The 20,703-nt window shown below is 44.5% G+C and overlaps 1 protein-coding gene, 1 non-coding gene and 1 pseudogene across 2 annotated transcripts in view; all 3 read left to right on the forward strand.

Moving 5' to 3' along the window:
• The window catches only part of Gk5 (glycerol kinase 5), a 71,290-nt gene that overhangs the window by 17,000 nt on the left and 33,587 nt on the right, over positions 1 to 20,703 (forward strand). Inside the window, exons 3-6 of the mRNA XM_038322253.1 lie at positions 2,962 to 3,037; positions 8,463 to 8,556; positions 10,593 to 10,724; positions 17,833 to 17,908. Coding sequence (XP_038178181.1) covers positions 2,962 to 3,037; positions 8,463 to 8,556; positions 10,593 to 10,724; positions 17,833 to 17,908 — 378 coding nt within the window. The remainder of the gene's footprint in view (positions 1 to 2,961; positions 3,038 to 8,462; positions 8,557 to 10,592; positions 10,725 to 17,832; positions 17,909 to 20,703) is intronic.
• LOC119808844 lies at positions 832 to 1,490 on the forward strand (annotated as a pseudogene).
• On the forward strand, positions 12,796 to 12,898 carry LOC119810900. Its single transcript, XR_005284838.1, has one exon. It is a non-coding gene; the product is annotated as a U6 spliceosomal RNA (small nuclear RNA).

Consider the following 20,703-nt stretch of genomic DNA (forward strand, 5'->3'; position numbering starts at 1 on the left):
AACTTTATTTTCAGTCTGGAATTCAAGCACGTGAGACATTTCATGCAGGTGCCAGTCTGTTCTATCCATCAGGAGCACACTCTTTGAGATTGATGGTTAATTTTTTTCAATATTTACTATTTTTATTTCATTTGTGTGGGCCTTTTACCTTCATGTGTGCCTGTGCACCAAGTCTGTGCATGGTGCATGTGGAGGCCAGAAGCATTCCCTGGAACTGGAATTACAGACTTCAGGTGTGAACCTCCATGTGGGTGCTGGGAATTGAACCCAGGTCTTCCGCAAGAGCAACTGTGCTCTTAACCACTGAGCCATCTCTCCAGCCCTTTTACATTGATCCTTTTCAAAAGTACAGACTCATTTAATAGACTGTTCCTTATTTTGAGTTGTCTGATTCCTCGTGGTTAGATTCAGATTAAACATTTTTGGAAGGAAAACTATATAGAAGGTGATACATTTTTCTCAGTACTCACATGAGCTGATTCTAAAAGAACATTACAAGCTGAACTGTGGTGACATCATGTAATCCCAGCCATCAGATTAATAGGTTTGAGGCCAGTTTGCACATAATGAAACATAGTTGCAAAGAAAAAAGAACATTACCCAAAAAACATATTTCTATCTCAGGAGGCAGAGGCAAATTGATCTCTGTGACTTCAAGGTCACTCTGGTCTAGATCGACACGTGTTCTGGGCCAGCCAGGGCTACATAGTGAGATCCAGTCTCAAAACAAAACAAAGCGCCCATTCGGTCTGAGGATTTCTAGAGCGCAGCAAGCCATCTATCTATTCATTATTCCTGAAAGAGAAACTCAAAGAAGAGAAACAAAAAGAAATGGCCGATTCTCCAGTTAATTTGTCCCAGTCTCTATTCACTTCTGGGGCAAAAGTCATCAATAAAGAAGCAGTGGCCGTAGGTGCTTGGTCTTCTGATCTTCTCAAAGTCAAAAGAAGCCGGGAATTGCCTCCAGATGTCTGGGAGTTGATCGAACCAACACTGGATGAATTAGATAAAAAGATGAGAGAAGCTGAAACTGAACCTCATGAGGGAAAGAGAAAAGTGGAATCTCTGTGGCCCATTTTCAAAATACATAACAAAAAAAACTCATTATATTTTTGACCTCTTTTACAAGCGGGAAGCCATAAGTAGAGAGCTCTGTGAATGTTGCATTAAAGAAGGCTATGCAGACAAAAACCTGATGGCAAAGTGGAAAGAGCAGGGCTGTGAGAATCTGTGCTGCCTACGCTGGGACAAACTGCATTTGCCGGGTTCCCAAAAGCAAGATGGAAGTGGGTCGCATTGTCAAGTGCACACACTGTGGCTGCCGGAGTTGCTCTGGCTGGCACCCTGGACTCCGCTGCATTCTGGACTTTGGACTTTGTTGGTTCCTACCTATTGGGCCACCCCACTGCTGGAGCAGCTCTTCTCATAGTGGTGCCCAGAGAAGAGACCCAGAGGGAACATGGGCTCTACAGGTGAAGGCTTTTCACTAGCTGAAATCTGTAAAAATAAGACCATTGGACCTCAAAAAAGAAGAAGAAAGAAGAAGAGGAGGAGGAGGAGGAGGAGGAGGAGGAAGACGAGGAGGAGGAGGAAGACGAGGAGGAGGACGAGGAGGAGGAGGAAGAGGAAGAGGGAGAAGAGGAAGAGGAGGAAGAGGAAGAAGAAGAAGAAGAAGAAGAAGAAGAAGAAGAAGAAGAAGAAGAAGAAGAGAAAAACAAAGCAAAACCCCACATTTTTATGTTTTAGGAAATTTGGTTCAAAAAGCTCGTGTTTTGGTGTTGTGATGTAGCTTGGTGGTATACAGTGTTTGCCTAGCATGCATGAGGCATGTGTTCCCAGCAGCACAAAAGGATGGTGAGATGACTCTGTGGGTAAAAGCACTTGGCACATGCATGTGTAGTGACCTGAGTTTGACCCCTGGAACCCATGTAAAGGTTGAGGGGAGAATTGACTCCACGTATGTACCGAGGCATGTGCCCCCATCATATAATACACGCATTCTCTTCTGTCTCATAACAAAACAACCACAGCTCAGTGGTTTCGAGTGCTTACTACCCTTCCAGAGGGCTGAGTTCAGTTCCCAGCACCCATGTTGGGAGACTCATGACTCCTGTCTCGGGGATTTCAGATCCCTCCAGGGCCTCCTCAAGCACCTGCACACACATAGTATACACACAGAGATGGCTAAAAATAAATCTTAATAACAAAGTAACAACAACCACGGCCTTAATGTACACTGAGTGTGGAGGCCCCGCCTACACTCCCAGCACTCAGGTTGGTGGGGCAGGAGGATTGCTGTTGGGCCAGCCTGGGCTACAGAATTAGACCTGTCTCAGAACAAAACAAAGAAAAACAAAACTCATGTTTTTATTTCTATACTTCATCTGTTTGTGTTGAAAAATACGATCTTAATTTCAGCAATTAAACTAATCTCCCTAGAGATTTCCCATTCGGCATCATCAGGCAGCTTCTATTATAACTGGTTATTGCCTAAACTAAGAGCCAGGTTTTTAGTATTATCAGGAAAATACAGTATGACTAAATAGGATTTGTTTTTCTCTCATTTAAACGTTTAAAAGGGCGTTTTTTAATATTTATTTATTTATTATGTATACAATATTCTGTCTGTGTGTATACCTGCAGGCCAGAAGAGGGCACCAGACCCCATTACAGATGGTTGTGAGCCACCATGTGGTTGCTGGGAATTGAACTCAGGACCTTTGGAAGAGCAGGCAGTGCTCTTAACCTCTAAGCCATCTCTCTAGCCCTTAAAAGGGCGTTTTTGTTATTATTAGGATATCTTTTTTTCATTTTAAGTAAAAATAATGCAAAATTTATCTTAGCATTGCTTTGCTTATTAAACAGCTCAGACAGTCTGCCCATCTCGGGTTCCGTGCTGTATTGTTACAACAGCTGAACTTCTCTGGGTTTTAAACCTGTCTTATCTGTCTTTGCCTTTAGCTGCAGGCGTACAGATGAATCAAATTGTCGGTCTTGGCATATCAACGCAGAGAGCCACTTTTATTACGTGGAACAAGTAAGTGCTTTATGTAGGGGCGCTGCTTCAGGGAGTTGGCTGCTTGAGGAACCTGTCCGGGGAGTTTTCAGTTTGTGGGTGGAGAACCATTGTGTTTGGCTAAGACAGATGAAAACGGGTTTCCATTTCGGCTCATCTACTCCTTATCATTATCTGAGCTTAACTTACTTAAAATGAGGAAGAAGCCAGGCATGGCATGCATTTCAGTAGTACAGAGAGTGAAACCATACAGTAGCACACAGGAGGTGGTCTTTTCATGCCTATAGTTCCAGTGCTTGGGAAGCTGAGGCAGGAGGATTGTTTGAACTGAGTTTAAGGGCAGCCAGGGCAACACAGTGAGTACCCCACATTTCAAAAGAAAACTTAGAAGGAGGTGAAGTTCTCTTCTCCTCTCTCTTTTGAATAAGTTGACTTTCCCAATGAACACGAAGGTCTGAAAAAGTTGTCTTATAGTTAAAGAGAGTCAGAGGACCTAACAGATGTCAGGAGCACAGCAAGTCTGTGCAGCAGCTGAGGTGTGTTAGACACAGTGGCAGCACTGTCATAGCTGCCAAATGATAAACACCTTTGCTGTTCCACAGACCAGGAAAGAAACTGAAGATAAGATATTAGGTTGTTCAAGGTCACTTAGTGACTAGGGCCAGGATTCCAAACTAGCTTTGGCTTGGTTTTTTTGTTTATTTCACTTTTTTTTCCTTTTTAAAGTGCAGAGATTGGATCTAGGGCCTCAAGGGGCCTCAAGGGCCAGTACTCTGCCATTGAGCAGCATCCAAAAGCATCATTTTGTCCTTGGGGTTTGCTGTTGTTGTTTAAGTGTGAGGCCTGTTACTTTTGAGTACTACCATCTGCCTTCAATATTTATGCCTTTTTTTCCTACTTTTAAAATAAAGCAATAAAAAGGAACTGGACGTAGTGGTAGCATATACCTGCCATCCCAGCATTCGGGGGTCTGAATCTGGAGTATTGCCTAAGTCCAGGAGTTCAAGACCAGCCTCGCACTGTAGAGAAGCATGGCAAAATGAAAGGAGAAACAAAACTCTAAGATTTTTTTTGAGCTTTCTCTGGACTCCGTGAGCTTGGGCCGTCAGGCGAAAGATAAGAAGGAGGAGTTAAGCCTGAATTTCCCAAGGATCTGGCTTTTGAAATGTAGCTAGGCTTGGTGGCTCACACCAGTGATCCAGGCACTCAGATGACTGAGGCAGGAAGAGACTACTCTAGCCGTGGCTAGCCTGGGCTATCTCGTGAAATCTTGTCTCAGAGACAAACAGAAAACCATAACACTGAGTTAAACCTGAGTGAGCAGCAGACCCAGCCATGGCACTTTTTCTCGGGTGTTTCTTTTCAAGATGGTGGATGTTTTGTGCATTGTAGATGTCCCGCCCCTTGAGACAAACTCAAATGTCTCCAGACACTGTAAAGTTGCCAGCAGAACCCTCCAGAAACAGGCGTATTATCTTCAATAGACACTGTGTGAAGGAAAGAGAAGCAGACCACAGTTTTGCACTGAGGTTTTCATCTCTCCCAGCCTTGAAGAGCTTTGGGCCCGGAGGACCCTGGCAAAGCAACACCAGCGCGGGTGTGGAAAGTGTGTGCTGGAGACGTGTGAGAGAGAGTTCCCCAGGAAGGGATTTGCTGGAGATAGCCCTGTCGGTCAGAGTTGGAGATGAGGTCATTGGTCCCTTAAATTCTTTCTTTCAGGCTGCTCTGTCATCCATGGCAGGAAGGCAGCAGTTTTTCTGTGACAGTGGGACAACATTTTTAATTTTAGAAAAATCAGGTCAGGCTCTGAGATAGTTCAGGTACCGTATTGGTGTAGCAGTCAAACAGGTTATTATGAGTTTTCTCTTTGAAACACCCGCCCTATGCCCCGCTCTCACAAAGCCAGGAAACTTGGTGTTAATGTTTTCCAGTCCTTCATTTTCTCGTATTCTTTTGAGCTAAACCTTCTTTTTTTCATATTTAGTCCATGGTGTGTAGTTCGCTTTCTGCAATAATTATAAGTTGGATTTCCTCCATTTTGCTGCTTTTGAAAAAAATCCCGACTTGTTTGTTTCTTCATTGGCTGAGTCTCTCAGGGAGTTTGCCAGACAACCCCAGATCAGGGTGTGTGCCAATTAGCAGGGTAAAATATGAGTCACAGACTGGGATCGCTCAGAAACTGTTGAGGTTCTCAGCCGGCTGGTGAAACTGGATACAATGGCGATGCCCTCAGGGGATTATATTCACCATCACCCTATATAAACGACTCTATCCCTTGCCAAATGTGACTTTCACTGTAGCAGTTGATGTTTGTGCTCGTGGTTATTACTAATTGTTTCTGATACCAAGTATGCTAACAGGCCACAGAAGGGTGTAAGGTGTTACCAGGATTGAAGGCAGTTTGTTTATGATACTGTCCTTGGTGTTCCTCTCTTTGTTTTCTCCTCTTCTAGAGATAAAGCTCACCTAGTTCCATGCTAAATGAATACCAACACTTGAGATCAACTTCTAGATTGTTTGGTGTTTTGAGTTAACCCCATTTCCATCTTGAGATTTTTCTCTTCTTCTGCCATGTTAGCCTTTCAGCTCTTCAGTGCTTCACCTCCCTCCGGACCTTTGAACACTCGACAGCCACCACGTCCGAGCACTTACCTCCTTGTTCACACTCTGGTTCCTCGGAGCCAATTTCCCTTCCTCCCTACGGGCAGCTTGTCCCTAACTCAGGTTGTCCCTACACTCGGGTACCTCTATTTCTCCTTCCTGGGGCTTGCTCCTGTTGTCTGTAAGCGATGGGGTGATTATTTGAGTCCCATGGTAAAAGCATATTCACCATAGCAGAAATGCTTGCGTTCTGTTCACCGCTCTGTCTCCATCTTTTGGAACAAACACCTTCAGCAGTGTTTGCGGAAGGAAGTGGCAAGGGGGATGGGCTGCTCCGGGGAACACTGGGGAATTAGGAACTGAAGATGGTTAAACCGACATAGAAGACAACCTGTGCCTGGGTAGAAGTCAGGACTGGGCGTGCATCTCAGGTCCCAGCTTCAATCCCCAGCACTGTAAAAATAAAAAGTTAAAAATAATTTTTAAAAGGAAAATATTAGTACACACCAGCAGGCAACTTGCAGGAGCCTCAGAAGAAGGCAGCTTTCTTCTGTGTTTCTTAGCTCCATGCTATTACTGTGGTATTGACTCAGGGTTTGCTAGATTTTTCTTTGCTTTGTCTTGTTCTTTTAAAGAGACCGGTGTAGCCCAGGCGGGCCTTGAACTCTTGCCTATTTAGCTTCCTACCTGTATTCACCACCACCACTGGAAGATAATTAATTCTGAGATAAGGTCTCACTCTACCCCAGGTAGATCAGGCTGGCTTTGCGCTGGCTCACTGCGGTCTTCCTGCATCAGGTCTCCAAATGAGATTACAGGCATGCGTCACCATGCCTGGCTTCGATTTTTTTTCTATCTTTTTTCTTTTAAAAATTTTTATTATTGGGGCTGGAGAGATGGTTCAGAGGTTAAGAGCACTGCCTGCTCTTCCAAAGGTCCTGAGTTCAATTACCAGCAACCATATGGTGGCTCACAACCATCTGTAATGGGGTCTGGTGCCCTCTTCTGGCCTGCAGGCATATACATAGACAGAATACTGTATACATAATAAATAAATAAATATTTCTTAAAAAATTTTTTTATTATTGGGAACTGGACCTATGTTTGATTCTCAGCACCCGCATGATGGCTAATAACCATCTAATATGGTTACTATACTCACATTCTGGGGAACCAATGATCTCCTCTGGCCTCTGTAGGCTCTTCGTGCATGTGGTATGCAGACATATGCAGACAAAACACCATACATACAGATAAAATGAAATATTATTGCGTCTGTATGTGTATGTGATGTGTGTGAGTGTGGCCATGTGTCAGTGTAGACAGAAGTTTCTGTCCCGCCTGGTCCCACAGCCATCCAGTCCCAAATAACACACAGAGGCTTCTAGTAATTACAAACTGTTTGGCCTGTTCTTCCCTCTTACAATTTATATTAACCCATAATTCTTTTTTATGTTTAGCCACGTGCTTGGTACCCTTTTTCAGTGAGACATTCTCGTCTTCTTCTGCTTCTGGATGAAGACTGCAGCTCTGTCTTTCCTTTTCCCAGAATTCTCCTAGTCTGGTTGCCCCGCCTACACTTCCTGCCTGACTTCTGACCAGTCAGTGTTTTATTAAACCAAATACAAGCAAATACAAGTGACAGATCTTTACAGTGTACAAGAGCATTATCCCACAGCATGTCACTGTGTGGAGGCACCTTTTTTCTTTTTTCTTTTTCTTTCTTTTTTTTTTTGTTTTTTTTTTTTTCCAAAAAGAGTTTCTCTGTAGCTTTGGAGCCTGTCCTGGAACTAGCTCTTGTAGACCAGGCTGGCCTCGAACTCAGAGATCGGCCTGCCTCTGCCTCCCGAGTGCTGGGATTAAAGGCGCGCGCCACAGGCCTGGGGGCCCTTTTGGGAACCGGTCCTTTCCTTCCAGTACTTACTCTTGTCTTTGAACTCAGGTTATCAGGCTCGGCAGCCAGCACTTTCACTGCTGAGCCATCTCACTGGTCCTGGACTCTTCTTTGTTGGATACATCTTGGTAATCATCTTAGATGCCAAGTTCTAAAGCTGAGAGATGCGGAGAGGCTAAGGGGTACCCTAGATATGCCGTGGGTCTGAAGTTTGTACATGATTGTACCAAGGTGAACATGAGGAAGGGGGAACCATTGACATTTTGTTTGTTTTATTTTTTGTTTTGTGAGACGAAATCTTGCTATGCAGCCCTGGCTGACCTGGAGCTTGCTGTGTAGACCAGACTGGGCTAGAACTCAGAAATTTTCCTGCCTCTGTAGTGCCGGGAATTAAGGATGTGTGCAGCCGTGACAGGCCTATTGGCTCTCTAAAACAGAGCTTTCTCAAAGGCATTGTCAAGTAATTTTGTTGTTGAAAGTATACATTGTTTTAAAAGGACAGTCTTTTGAAGTAAAGTCTATTCAAAATCTGATACAATGTGTTAGATTATATTTCTGGTTTGTTGGGAGAGGCGTGGCTTATGAAACAAGGTCTCACTCTGTATCCGAGGCTGGCATGATACTTGTGGCTGTCTTCCTGCTTCAGCCTCTCAAGAGCTGAATAACATGATCCAGTTACTGTCAGATAATTGTTAAGCCGTTACTCAGTTTATAAAACCAAAGAGAATTCAATAGAAAGTTCCATTTACTTGATTGTATTTGAAATTATAGTGTGTCTTTTTGTTGTTGTTGTTGTTTTCTCTTTTAGCAGATTTTTTTTTCTTTTTTATGCTAGGGGTTGAGCCTAGGGCCTCACACATTCTAGCTAGTGTCCTGACAATATTCCCAGCCCTCTGTGGCTGACCAAAGTATAGTATCTGATTTATACTTTACTATTTCCTTCTTTCTTAGGAAAACAGGACATCATTTTCACAACTTCATTAGCTGGCAAGACCTAAGGGCAGCTGACCTTGTAAAATCCTGGAATAATTCTCTTGTAATGAAGGTAATTTTTTTTTTGTTGTTGTTTTGTTTTGTTTTTCGAGACAGGGTTTCTCTGTGGCTTTGGAGCCTGTCCTGGAACTAGCTCTTGTAGACCAGGCTGGTCTCGAACTCACAGAGATCCGCCTGCCTCTGCCTCCCGAGTGCTGGGATTAAAGGCGTGTGCCACCACCGCCCGGCGAAGGTAATTTTTTAATCAAATGTTTTTACTTTTTTCTATAAATGTCTCTCAGCTGTTGATTTAATTTTAGAGTCCCCTACCTTTCTTTTTCATTTTAATTAATGTATTTAGTTTTTTAGTGTGCATTGGTGTTTTGCCTGCATTGTGTGTGAGGGTATCAGATTTTGGAGTTACAGACAGTTGTGAGCTTCCATGTGAGTGCAGAGTGCTAGGAACTGAACCCCAGTCCTCTGGAAGAACAGTCAGTGCTCTTAAACGCTGAGCCATCTCTCCAGCCCCGAGTCCCCTACCTTTTATGTTTTAGGACAGTAAGACTAAAAGAATCAATCATACATTTTCCCCAAAAGTGAAATACAATACTAACCCCCAGGAGCATTTGCAATAGATTTAAGCACTTCACTACTGGCCCTCAGGAAGGCTGGAGGGGATTCGGAGTGGATCTGTGTGTCACGTGATTAAGAGAATTTGTGTTTCTGCCTGGATAAAGGATAAAGATATAGAGTATGTGAATTGAAATGACCAAACTGCATCATCATTGTTTCTGACAAAGTGAGTGGATATTGACAGCTAGCAGACTTCACAGTTCTGCACGATACACCTGGCACCTTGCTGGCCGCTGGTGCAGGGCGGGCAGTGATGACAATGACCATAAAAACAGCGTGCACTGGCTGCTGTTGTGTCATTTCTGTCGAGTCCCCACACTATCGAGGAAAAGGACAAAGCAGTTTTCTGGCCCTTCAGACAGGGTGCAGCCTGCCGCCTCTGGCGTCATCACCGAGATGCAGTATTGCCGGTGTCGCCTTCTGAAGCCTTGGGGTTGATGCCTTAGCTACAGTAGTGTCTGTGCTGGTGCAGGAGTCTGGGGAGTTCCAGGTGGGCCTCCACACCCTCATCGCACTTATGTTGGTCCTGGGGATCAGAACTTAGTCCTCTTCTGTGCACAACAAGCCCCTTCACCTCAAACCCATCTCCATTGTTTGCTGTTGTAGCCCCTGACTTAGAACTTGTTACGGAGCCTGGACTGACTCTGAACTTGTGGTCTTGCTACCTGCCTCCCAGGTGCTGAGGTTGAAGTACACACCACTACACCTGGCTCCATGTTGTGTTGTTGTTTGTTCTTAAAAAATATTTTTTAAAGACTTATTCACTTTTATCTTACGTGCATGAGTGTTTTGTCTGCATGTATGTATGTGCGCCACATATGTGCCCAATGCTCACAGATGTCAGAAGAAGGCGTCAAATCCTCTGGAGCTAGAGTTACAGAAGGCTGTTAGTCACCATGTGGGGGTGTTGGAATTGAACCCAGGTGCTCTGCAGGAGCAACAAATACTCTTAACCACCAAGCCACCTCTCCAGCCTCTGCGTTTTATTTTATAAGAAACTACTTAAGGATCCCAGCACTCGGGAGGCAGAGGCAGGCGGATCTCTGAGTTCGAGGCCAGCCTGGTCTACAAGAGCTAGTTCCAGGACAGGCTCTAGAAACTACAGGGAAACCCTGTCTCGAAAAACCAAAAAAAAAAGAAAGAAAGAAACTACTTAAGGGCTGGAGAGTGGGCTTGGAGTTTAAGAGCACTAGCTGCTCTTACAGAGGTCCTGAGTTCAATTCCCAGCAACCACGTGGAGACTCGCAACCATCTATATTGGGATCTGATGACCCAATAAAGCTCTCAAACATAAACAAGTAAGAAGGAAAGAAAGTGCTTAAGTTGGACATGGCAGGTGGATCTCTGTGTTTGTTCAAGGCCAGCCAGGACTACATAATAAGACCCTGTCGCATTAAAAAAAAAAAAAAAAAAGAGGGCAGGGATTAAGTACCATTAATTGTGTTTTCTTAAAAATATCTTTTGTTTTTAAAACAGCTGTTGCGTAGTGCCTGCCGAGTTCTTCACTTTTTCAGTAGAAGTAAAGTAATGTCGACAGCCAGTCACTTCAATTTTACCACCCAGCATGTCACCTTAAGGCTGGTCTGGATTTTACAAAACCTATCTGAGGTAAGAAAAGATTGTGTGTGACGAAGAATCATGACTGTGGAAAAGAAAAATCTGAAGCATGAGAACAGTCATCCAGCTGTTTGGGGGAAAGGAAGTAGCTAATGATACTGAGGTTGAGGACAGCAGTCTGCACTTGGTTCCATGTATGAGATCATTCTGGTGTCAGAGCACCTGCAGAAGAGTGGTCAGAACCGAAGCGTGCCCCACGGCGGCGCCTTGTGGCGTCTAAACATCTGTGTGACACCACCTGGGTCAAGTGCTGTAATATAGCTGGGCACGCCGGGCGGTGGTGGTGCACGCCTCTAATCCCAGCACGCGGGAGGCTGAGGCAAGTGGGTCTCTGTGAGTTCAAGGCCAGCCCAGTCTATGGAGTGAGTGCCAGGACAGGCTCCAAAACTACACAGAGAAACCCTGTCTTGAAAAACAAAAACAAAACAAAATACGACTGGGTACGGTGGTGCACACCTTTAACCCCGGCACTTGGGAGGCTGAGGCAGGAGACTGACAAGTCAGTTTGAAGCTAGCCTTGGCCACATTGGGAAGATGGGGAGATGACATCCATGATGGGGATGCATCCTACAACCTTACCGTTACCTGTCAGTCTTTTAGTGGGGGTGTGTCTTGACCTGTGACCTTCACAGGTCCTCAGCTCTTTGGGTGAGTGTAGTGATACTTTGTCTTAACAAATAAAACTCGCCGAAAGATCAGAGTGCAGAGCTAAGCCACCAGGCCAGGTGGTGGTGGCACACGCTGTTAATCCCAGTACTTGGGAGTCCCATGTCTTTAATTTCAGCACTAGGGAAGTGGAGACAGGAAGGGGTATGGCTGTGTGGGAAGAGGAATATAAACGGGAGGAGACAGGAGCTCAGATGCTGTCAGAGGAGACAGTCTGAGGACAAAATCCTCCTTTGGGGCTGAGGATTTGGTAGAGGTAAAAGGTCTCTCTAGTGGCTGGCTGCACTGTTTCTCTGATCTCTCAGCTTCTACACCCTAATATCTGACTCCGGTTTTCTGTTTTGTTTTGTTTGTATTTTTGGGTGTTTTGTTTTGTTTTGTTTTGAGACAAGGTTTCTTTGTAGCTTTGGAGCCTGTCCTGGAACTAGCTCTTGTAGTCTAGACAGGCCTTGAACTCACAGAGATGCTCCTGCCCCTGCCTCCCAAGTGCTGTGACTCTGGTTTTTTGTTAAGAACAATTAGCACTCATGCTACAGGTGATTGAGGCAAGCTTCAGGGGCCTGAACTTAAGTTTGTCAGGCTCTGCAGCACCGATATTTTTGTCTGTTTGTTGTTTTTGATTGTAGCCTGGTTTTAAGGAGCACGGCACAATCTGGGCCTGTGTGACAGTGACTGTTTCATTCCCCCTGCCAGAAGCCCAGCCCCACAGAGTGGACCTAGGACTTCTCATCTTTGTTCTACAGCAGTTACTTGGTCGCTGTCTCCGCCATTCCCTGGTCCCGGCTTCTGTGCGGGGGGGGGGGGGGGGGGGGGGGGGGGGGGGAGGGAGGATGCGCGACTCCCTCGGGTTTCTAGCTTTCAGGACAGCTGTTAGTCAGTCCTGTTCCTGTGCTGTCCGCCCTGATGGATCCCCCTGCCTCTACCTCCAACATGCTGGGGTTATACGTGTACGCTACTAAGCCCTGATAGTTTTTCTGAATTAGAAAATCCCCACTGGGACCCTAGAGGCTGAGTTTCCCCGGCATTGTGCTATTCTGAGGAAAAGCAGGGCATGCCTGGTAGTCAGGTGTCTGACTGGAAGTGAGACATTGAATTCTCTGGGCCCTTTTCGGTCCAGAGTTCTGGGTGCTTTTCATGGTTTTATTTCAACCAAATTTGTCTGCTTTTGATTTCTTTAAATGATAAGTGGTATTACAAATTTAAATGTAAATATTTTTAAAAAATAGTTATTTATGTCTTTCTACACTGACGTCATTCTCTTCCCCCCTTTTCACCCTCTTTCCCCGTTGTTCATGCTGTTGTATTTGTTCTAACAAACGGTTACTTTTTAAAAAAGAAAGAAAGAAATTCCCCGTTGATTTCAACCATCGTTGGCACATGACAAATGTTGTAAGATGTGCTCACCTTGGTACACTGACTAAAACTGTAGCAATCCTAAGAGGATCAGCATGACCCTGCCTAAATTTGATATGCAAATTCATAAAGCATTCTATTTTTTTCTTTAAAGTTGTAAATTGAACCAATTTTAGAATAAAAAAAAATTAGCTTAACAGTTCTAAATAAGATATTTCTTTAAAATACTTCATGTTTAAGTGGCAGACTCTTGAATGTAATCTTCAAAATATTTGGAATAGACCTAGGTGTGGTGGTGTGTGCCAGCTACCCAGGCATCATGGGAGGTTGATGCTGGAGGTTGATGTGAGCCCCGGAGTTTGAGATCAACAGGGCAATAGAGTGAGATTCAATTTCAGAAACTAATCATTGTAGATAACTTCCAAATCAACCTCTTGTTTTGGAACTTCCATCATTTCCCTTTCATGGATCCTTTCTATTATCAAATTATAATTTCTTTGGTTTCCATTTGATGTTACTTTTTTTTTTTTTTCCGAGACAGGGTTTCCCTGTAGTTTCTAGAGCCTGTCCTGGAACTATCTCTTGTAGACCAGGCTGGCCTCGAACTCAGAGATCCGCCTGCCTCTGCCTCCCGAGTGCTGGGATTAAAGGCATGCGCCACCACCGCCCGGCTCTGATGTTACTTTTATTTCAGCTATTTACTTGGTTTTTTCCCCCTACTTCCTGCTCAAAATCCTCCCAAATATGGGGGTTTAAATGTAAATGAAGATGGCTTAGTCAGTGAAGTGCAGCAGAAAGATCCGAGTTCAGATCCCGAGCACCCATAGAAAAGCTTTGGGTAGGCAGCAGAGACAGGCAGAGCCCTCTAGCCAGCGACTCCGCCAAATTGGTGAGCTCCAGCTTCAGTTAGTAGACGCTCTCAAAAAAATAAAGTGAAGAGCAATTGAAAGATACTCGACGCCAACTTCTGGCCTCACACACACACGTGTAGATGACTGGCTGTATGTGTGCAAACACGTGTCTACACATGTACCACACCTAATAACTAAAAGTAATAAAGAAGTGTGACTGCCCACGGGCATGTGGAGGTCCAGGCGAGAAGCAGTGACTGAGACAGTGGAGTCAGTGGCCGCATGGGGGATCCCTGTTGGGTACTGAGGAGTGAGTTAGAGGTGAGGTGGAGGGACAGGTTGGGCAAAGACAGATGATTGACGTAAGCCATCTTTTAGGAAATTATTATTTTTTTCATTTGATTTTTAAGGCAGGGTTTCTCTGTAGCATTGAAGCCTGTCCCAGAACTAGCTCTTATAGACCAGGCTGGCCTCGAACTCACAGAGATCCACCTGCCTCTGCCTCCTGAGTACTGGGACTAAAGGTGTGTGCCACACGGCCCAGCAAGAAATTATATTTTAGTCTCCTAATAATGTCCAGAATTTCAACTTGTGTATTATTTGGTGTAAAGGTATTTTGATCCCTTTTTTTTCCTTTGGCATGCTTCCGACCTTGTTCTTCGTTGTTTTGACTGCTGGTACTTGGCTGAATGGTTGGCGAATAATACTTTAGGATTTGAGGACCTTGCGATCTATGGCAAAGCTGCTCGACTTTTGTAACTTCGACAAATACAGTTGAATTCTATTCAAACTTTACTTAGAGATTCTAAAATTTGAATTTTATATAGTTTTTTGTCATAAAACACGTTTTTTTTCAATATCATGACCCAACTCCACTAATTTTTAAACCAACAATATTGAGATAATAATGATCTTCAATAATGATCTTCAGAGAGATCATTGTAAGTTGCCAAGGCAACTGTCTGAGTTTACATCCAGCGGCTGTGATGAAACACCCTGACACACACTGTAGAAAGCGTTTACTCCAGCCTGTAGCTCCAGGCTGCAGTCCATCACAGCAGGGACGCTCATGGTGGGAGCTGGAGAAAAGTGGTCCCATCGCACCTTCATCAGGAACACAGAACAGGAATGCACGCGGCCTTGCCAGTTCTTAGTGCACTTTCTCACTTGCTTTAGTTTCTGGTGTTTTGAGACAGGGTCTCTCTACTCCTGGCTACCCTGGAACTCTCTATAAAGACCAGGCTCACCTAGAAATCATGGAGATTCACCTGCCTCTACCTCAACTGCTCAGATTCAAGGTGTGCGCCACCATACCTGGCACTTTCTCTGTGTTTATAGACAGACCCACACAGGGAATGGCAGAGCCCTGTTTTAGGCTGTGTACCTACGTTAACAAGGTAATCAGGACATCCACAGGCCTGCCTACAACATCATATCTTCACCGGCCTGCCCACCTAACCTAGACCGTCCCTCACTGACACTCTCTTTACAGAGGATTCTAGATTGAGTCAAGTTGACAATTAAAACTGTCATACCAGCTCTTAACTGTTAAGAGTGTTTGAGAAAGGATGCTTAAAAGAAATCCCACACTAGCTCAGAATTGAGTATAATAGAGGGTTATTTATTTAGGGGTAGACTCACAGATCACAATCCTCTGCTGGAACGGGGAACAGCAACCGAATCCCGCAGCTGGAAAAGAGCCTGGATGCGTGCTTTACATCGGCATAAATAGTATTTAAGAGGCCATGTCCAAGTGGGTGGGTAATTTAAAGGCTACTGGCGGTAGGAATTCCTACAGCAAGTGTTTGGGTGAAGTTTTCAATTAATAATAATTGCACCTTGGATAAAGTTCATCATCTATGATACTGCCATTTTCAAAGCGTCATTTGAAGTTTTAACCATTAAAACAATGGAGGAACTAGAGTGTGCCTCAATGGTCAGATGCAGTGCCTGCCTCTCAGAGGACCTGGGTTCAGTTCCCAGCATCCATCTGATGGCTCATGACTGTCTGCAATTCCAGTTCCTGAGAATCCAACACTCTCCTCTGGCCTCTGTGGATAGATTTCAGCACAAACACACATTCAGGCAAAAAAGCACTCGTCCACATAAAATAAAAATAGACCTTTAAAAATAGATTAGGCCGGCAGTGGTGGCGCACGCCTTAATCCTAGCACTTGGGAGGCAGAGGCTGGTGGATCTCTGTGAGTTCAAGGCCAGCCTGGTCTAAGAGCTAGTTCCAGGACAGGCTCCAAAACTACAGAGAAACCCTGTCTCGAAAAACAAAACAAAACAACAACAACAAAATAAAACTAGATTAGAGCTGGAGATGTAGCTCAGATGATTAAATATATGCTTAGTACAACCAAGCACTGGGTTCAGTCTCCAGCCCCAGAGAAAACTGGTTGGGAACAGGAGTGTGATTTGGTGCCAGAACACTTGACTAGCCTGTCTGAGGCTCCACCACAAAACCAAAACAAATGATAATTAACATTCTGATCAAAGAAATAATACCCAACTTTGGGCTTCCCACCTACCTACAATCTGGCAGCAACCCAGCATTTGTATATAGGGCATCTATAAGGTTCTTCCCGTTTCCTGGAAATTACACACCCATCTAGGCTTCAGTCATCAGGAAAGGGGAGAAGGTGAATGACCTTATTAAAATAAACTATCTTAGCAAAATGATCACACAAACACAAGCTAACAGGATCAGTCTTCTTTCCGTTGCTTTCCTGAGAATCTCTGCAGTACCCTGAGCTCCACGCAGCCCAGATTCTTTTGAATTGATACGTGGAAGATTTTGTATCGAGAACTTTTCCACTGCCCCCACACTCTAGGAGTGTGTGTGTGTGTGTGTGTGTGTGTGTGTGTGTGTGTATGTGCGTGCGCGCGCGCATGCTTCTGCCCCATGTGGGTTCCTGTGGATCCCCTAGCGCTGGAGTTACAGGTGGCTGTGGTGAACTCCTCAGGAAATGCCTCACGCCTATGCCTCAGGAAGTTCTCGTAACCACCGAGTCATTGCTCCATCCTTCTCCCCCTCCTTGATTTTTAAGTTTAAAAACTGTTGGGTTTTTTTTTTGTTGTTTGTTTTGGGGTTTTTTTTGTTTTTTGAGAATTTCAGACATGAATGCTACATTTACATCGTTTCTACCCCTCTTCTCTCTGACTCTTCCCGTGTCTTTTTCACTCCATCTCAAATTCATGACCTCTTCTATTATTATTATTATATACAAACATGTACATACATATAAATACAGCCTGTTAATCCACTTAGTGCTGCACATATATTATGTGTGTATATATTTGGAACTCACCACTTGGGATTGCACAACCTTAGGGGACTCATGCCCAGAGAATACTGACTCTTCCTCTTTCGACAGCCAGTGCCTGTAGCTCGTCATCTAGGCCCGGGGCCTTGTGAGAGTTCCCATCCACATTGGCATGTGATGATGCTGTGATGCTGACCTTCTTTAGCGGTACTGTTGTGGTTCACGGGCGCAGCTGCCCTGTCGTATATAGACAACACTATCTTACCATAGCTGTCTTGGTCCTCTGGCTTGGTCCATACGTGTAGGGTTGTCTTGTAGGTGTATCACATGGGTTGTGCATGCCACAGTCAGGTGTTCTCTCTGTATTTGGAACAGTTGTAAGGGGTGGATAAAAGTTTTTTTTTTTAAAAAATTAGGCTGTAGGAGCTGGGCAGTGGTGGCGCACACCTTTAATCCCAGCACTGGAGAGGCAGAGGCACATGGATTTCTGTAAGTTCAAGGCCAGCCTGCCTCGTCTACAAGAGCTAGTTCCAGGACAGGCTTCAAAGCTACAGAAAAATCCTGTATCAAAAAACCAAATAAATAAATAAATAGGCATTAGGTTGGATTTATCCCTTAAACCATAGTGTAGTGTAATATTACATGCAGTATTACTTCTTTGCGTCATACTAGTATATTTGTGTATTTAAACTAAAAAAAAAAAAGAAATCATGCTCTCCTTTTTGAAAAAGTATTTGTTGATGTAAAACTAAAAATTTTCAGTGAATCACATAGATGATAGGAGGTACTCCCTTCTAAAGCCCATTCGCTGATCATTGCGATCTTTTGGAATGCATCCTAGAAACAGTCTTTCTGGGCGTGTTTTCATGATTGAGATTACAGTTATCTGTTGATCTGTATTTTGTCATGTGCGGGATGCTGCAGTCAGTCTGAGTCGACCAAACATTCTTCTGTTTTTAGGTGCGGAAGGCCATAGAAGAAGACAATTGTTGCTTTGGGACTATTGACACGTGGCTGTTATACAAGCTCACGAAAGGTAAAGGGGACCCCATGGACTGTTGCAGTTGCCGAGCCGTGGCGCACGCCTTTAGTCCCAGCACTCGGGAGGCAGAGGCAGGCGGAGTCTTCAGAGCTAGTTCCAGGACAGCCAGAGCTACACAGAGAAACCCTGTCTCAAAAAAAAAAAAAAAAAAAAAACAGAAAAAGAAAAAAGACTAAGGGGCCAGATTTGCCTAAAGGAGAGCAGAAGTCATTTACCCCACCGTTTTCTTTCCATACCTCGACATTCTGCTATTGGGCACACTGGTAACTGCGTGTTGCGGTAAAGCCAGATTGATTTCCATTTTCCTGGAAGAGGAAAATGGTTTGAAAATACTGATGAAATTTCACAGTCTGAGACCTAGGGAAGTGTTAATTCAGATAGCTAAAATTAGACTTCCAGGTAAGGTGGGGGGGCGAGAAGCAGCACCCCACGTGCGACAGTGAAATCATAATAAGAGGAAATAGACTTTATTCCAAAGAGAGAAAGAGCTTTAGAAACCTACAAAGGAATTGAAGGGAGGCCCCAAAGGGGAGAGACAAAGATGGACAGTGGCTGCGCACAGCTTGGGCCCCGCTGTTGCCTGAGGAATAGGGGAACAGCGGCCACTTTCACACGCACTCTCTGTTCCCTTCTCTGAGTCATACTGGGGATTGAGCCTTCAAGAGCTGGTTGCCTAAGAAAATCCTCAGATACAACTGGATGATCCAGCCAAATTGCAGTGCAGAAATACAAGTACCATATTAAACCAGCATAACTCCTTCAAAAGACCATAACTTCTCAGTGACTGAACTTCATCCCAGACGGCGAAGGAGGTAAAATGTGAGGTGACGATGTCAAGTTTATTGGTAAAGAATGACAGGTACCATGAAAGAAGATGCAAACCAGTGGATGAGTTGAATTCGAGGCCCAGCATATTGGAAGGAAACATCAGCCATCTGGGCAACCACACAGAAGAAGAGTTCAGCGAGAAAATGGAGTGTCTGGAAAACAAGGCATAGAAATGCTGGAAATGAAGAGCTCACTGAATCAAATAAAAACAGAGGAATTCACCAATGGGCTTGACTAACTAGAAGAAAGAATAAAAAGGACAGAGGGAAAGTTCATGAGCTGTGACATCCAGACACCAGTAAGGGGAAAATGAACAAATATGACCACAACGTACAAGATATCTGGGGTGTTTTCAGGAGTCTAGAATTAAACATTCACGGGATAGAAGAGACGGATACTAAAAAGCATGATCTATTCAATGAAACTACAGCAGAGAATTTCCTAAATCAAGGAAAGAAATAGATGTCCCATAGAAGGGGCACTTAGAATCCCACATAGGTCGCACCATAAAAGAACCTTTTCATGGTAGAGTTAAAATGCCGAAACACAAAGCAGAGAATCCCGAAAGCTGTGAGGAGAAAATGCCAACTCACTTAGAAAAGCAGAGCCATCGGAACGGTGGTAGATCCCCGCCAGCATCCCGCATGGAAAGATGCTGTCGAGTCCCGACAGTGAAAACCGCCAACCAAGAGTGCTGCGCTCGACCAAGCTCCTTTTTACAGATGTTGGAGAAACAAGGACAGTTCAAGGCAGCCAGACTCAAGGCCGGCCTTGCCTTGCAAGCCAGCGATGCAGAAGATGCATCAAGGAAGAAAGTCTCTATCATAAGAATAAGGGAAGGAGTAATTTTATGAGAGGAATTGATCAACAGAGGGAAACTAAGAAGGAATCCATCCTGTCCAGCACAGTAAACCAGCAAGACCTTAATACTGACGGGGCAGAAAGGAAAGAACACGAATGTGGCCAACTAGAGAAATAACTAGGAGCGTGGCAGTAACTCACCGTGGGAGCCAAAAGACACGCTGCCAGAGTCAGTTTCTGTCATCCATGTGGGACCAGGTGCTTGGTGGCAGGCACCTTTATTGTGCCGTCTCCTCAGCCCACAATGACGCTCTTCACAGAGCTAGAAGACAACAATCCTAGCTGGACATGGTGCTGCATTCCTGTAGTTCCCGAACTTGTGACTCAGAGGCAGGTGGATCTTCGTGTTCAAGACCAGCCTGGTCTACGTAGCAAGTTCCATCCCAGCCAGAGGTACACAGTAAGACGTCTTAAAACAAAAATACAAATAACACAAAGCAGCTGGGTGTGGGGTGCACGCCTTTAATCCAATCACTCAAGATACAGGGGCAGTCTGATTTCTGTGAGTTGGAGGCCAGCCCAGTCTACATAGCAAGCTCCAGGATAGCCAGGACTACACAGAGAAACCCTGTCTCAAAACAAACAAAAACAAAAACAAGACAAAAAACCACACAGATTATTTTGGGCTGGAGAGATAGCTCAGTGGTTAAAAATATTTGCTATTGCTCTTCCAGAAGACCTGAGTTTGGTTCTTTGTGTATCAGGTCGCTAACAGCTGTCTGTAGCTCCAGCTCCTGGGATCCCATGCTGTCTTCTGGCCTCCGTGGGCATCCTCATCTATGTGCACACACACACACACACACACAGAGAGAGAGAGAGAGAGAGAGAGAGAGAGAGAGAGAGAGAGAGAGAGAGAGAGAGAGAGAGAGAGAGAGACAGAGAGAGAGAGAGAGAGAGAGATAAAAAGAAAATAAGCCTTTTTTTTAAAAAAAAAGATCTTAATGTCAGATATGAAACTAAAACTCCTAGAATATAATGTCAGCAAAATGCATCAGGATGTATTATTGTCGAGGGCTTTCTGGAAAGGACTCTGTTAGCCCTGGAATAATCCCAATAACTGGCGAATAGGATTGCTCAGAATGAAAAGCTTCTGCACAGCC

The sequence above is a fragment of the Arvicola amphibius genome, chromosome 3, assembly GCF_903992535.2.
Source record: "Arvicola amphibius chromosome 3, mArvAmp1.2, whole genome shotgun sequence".
Classification (NCBI taxonomy): domain Eukaryota; kingdom Metazoa; phylum Chordata; class Mammalia; order Rodentia; family Cricetidae; genus Arvicola; species Arvicola amphibius.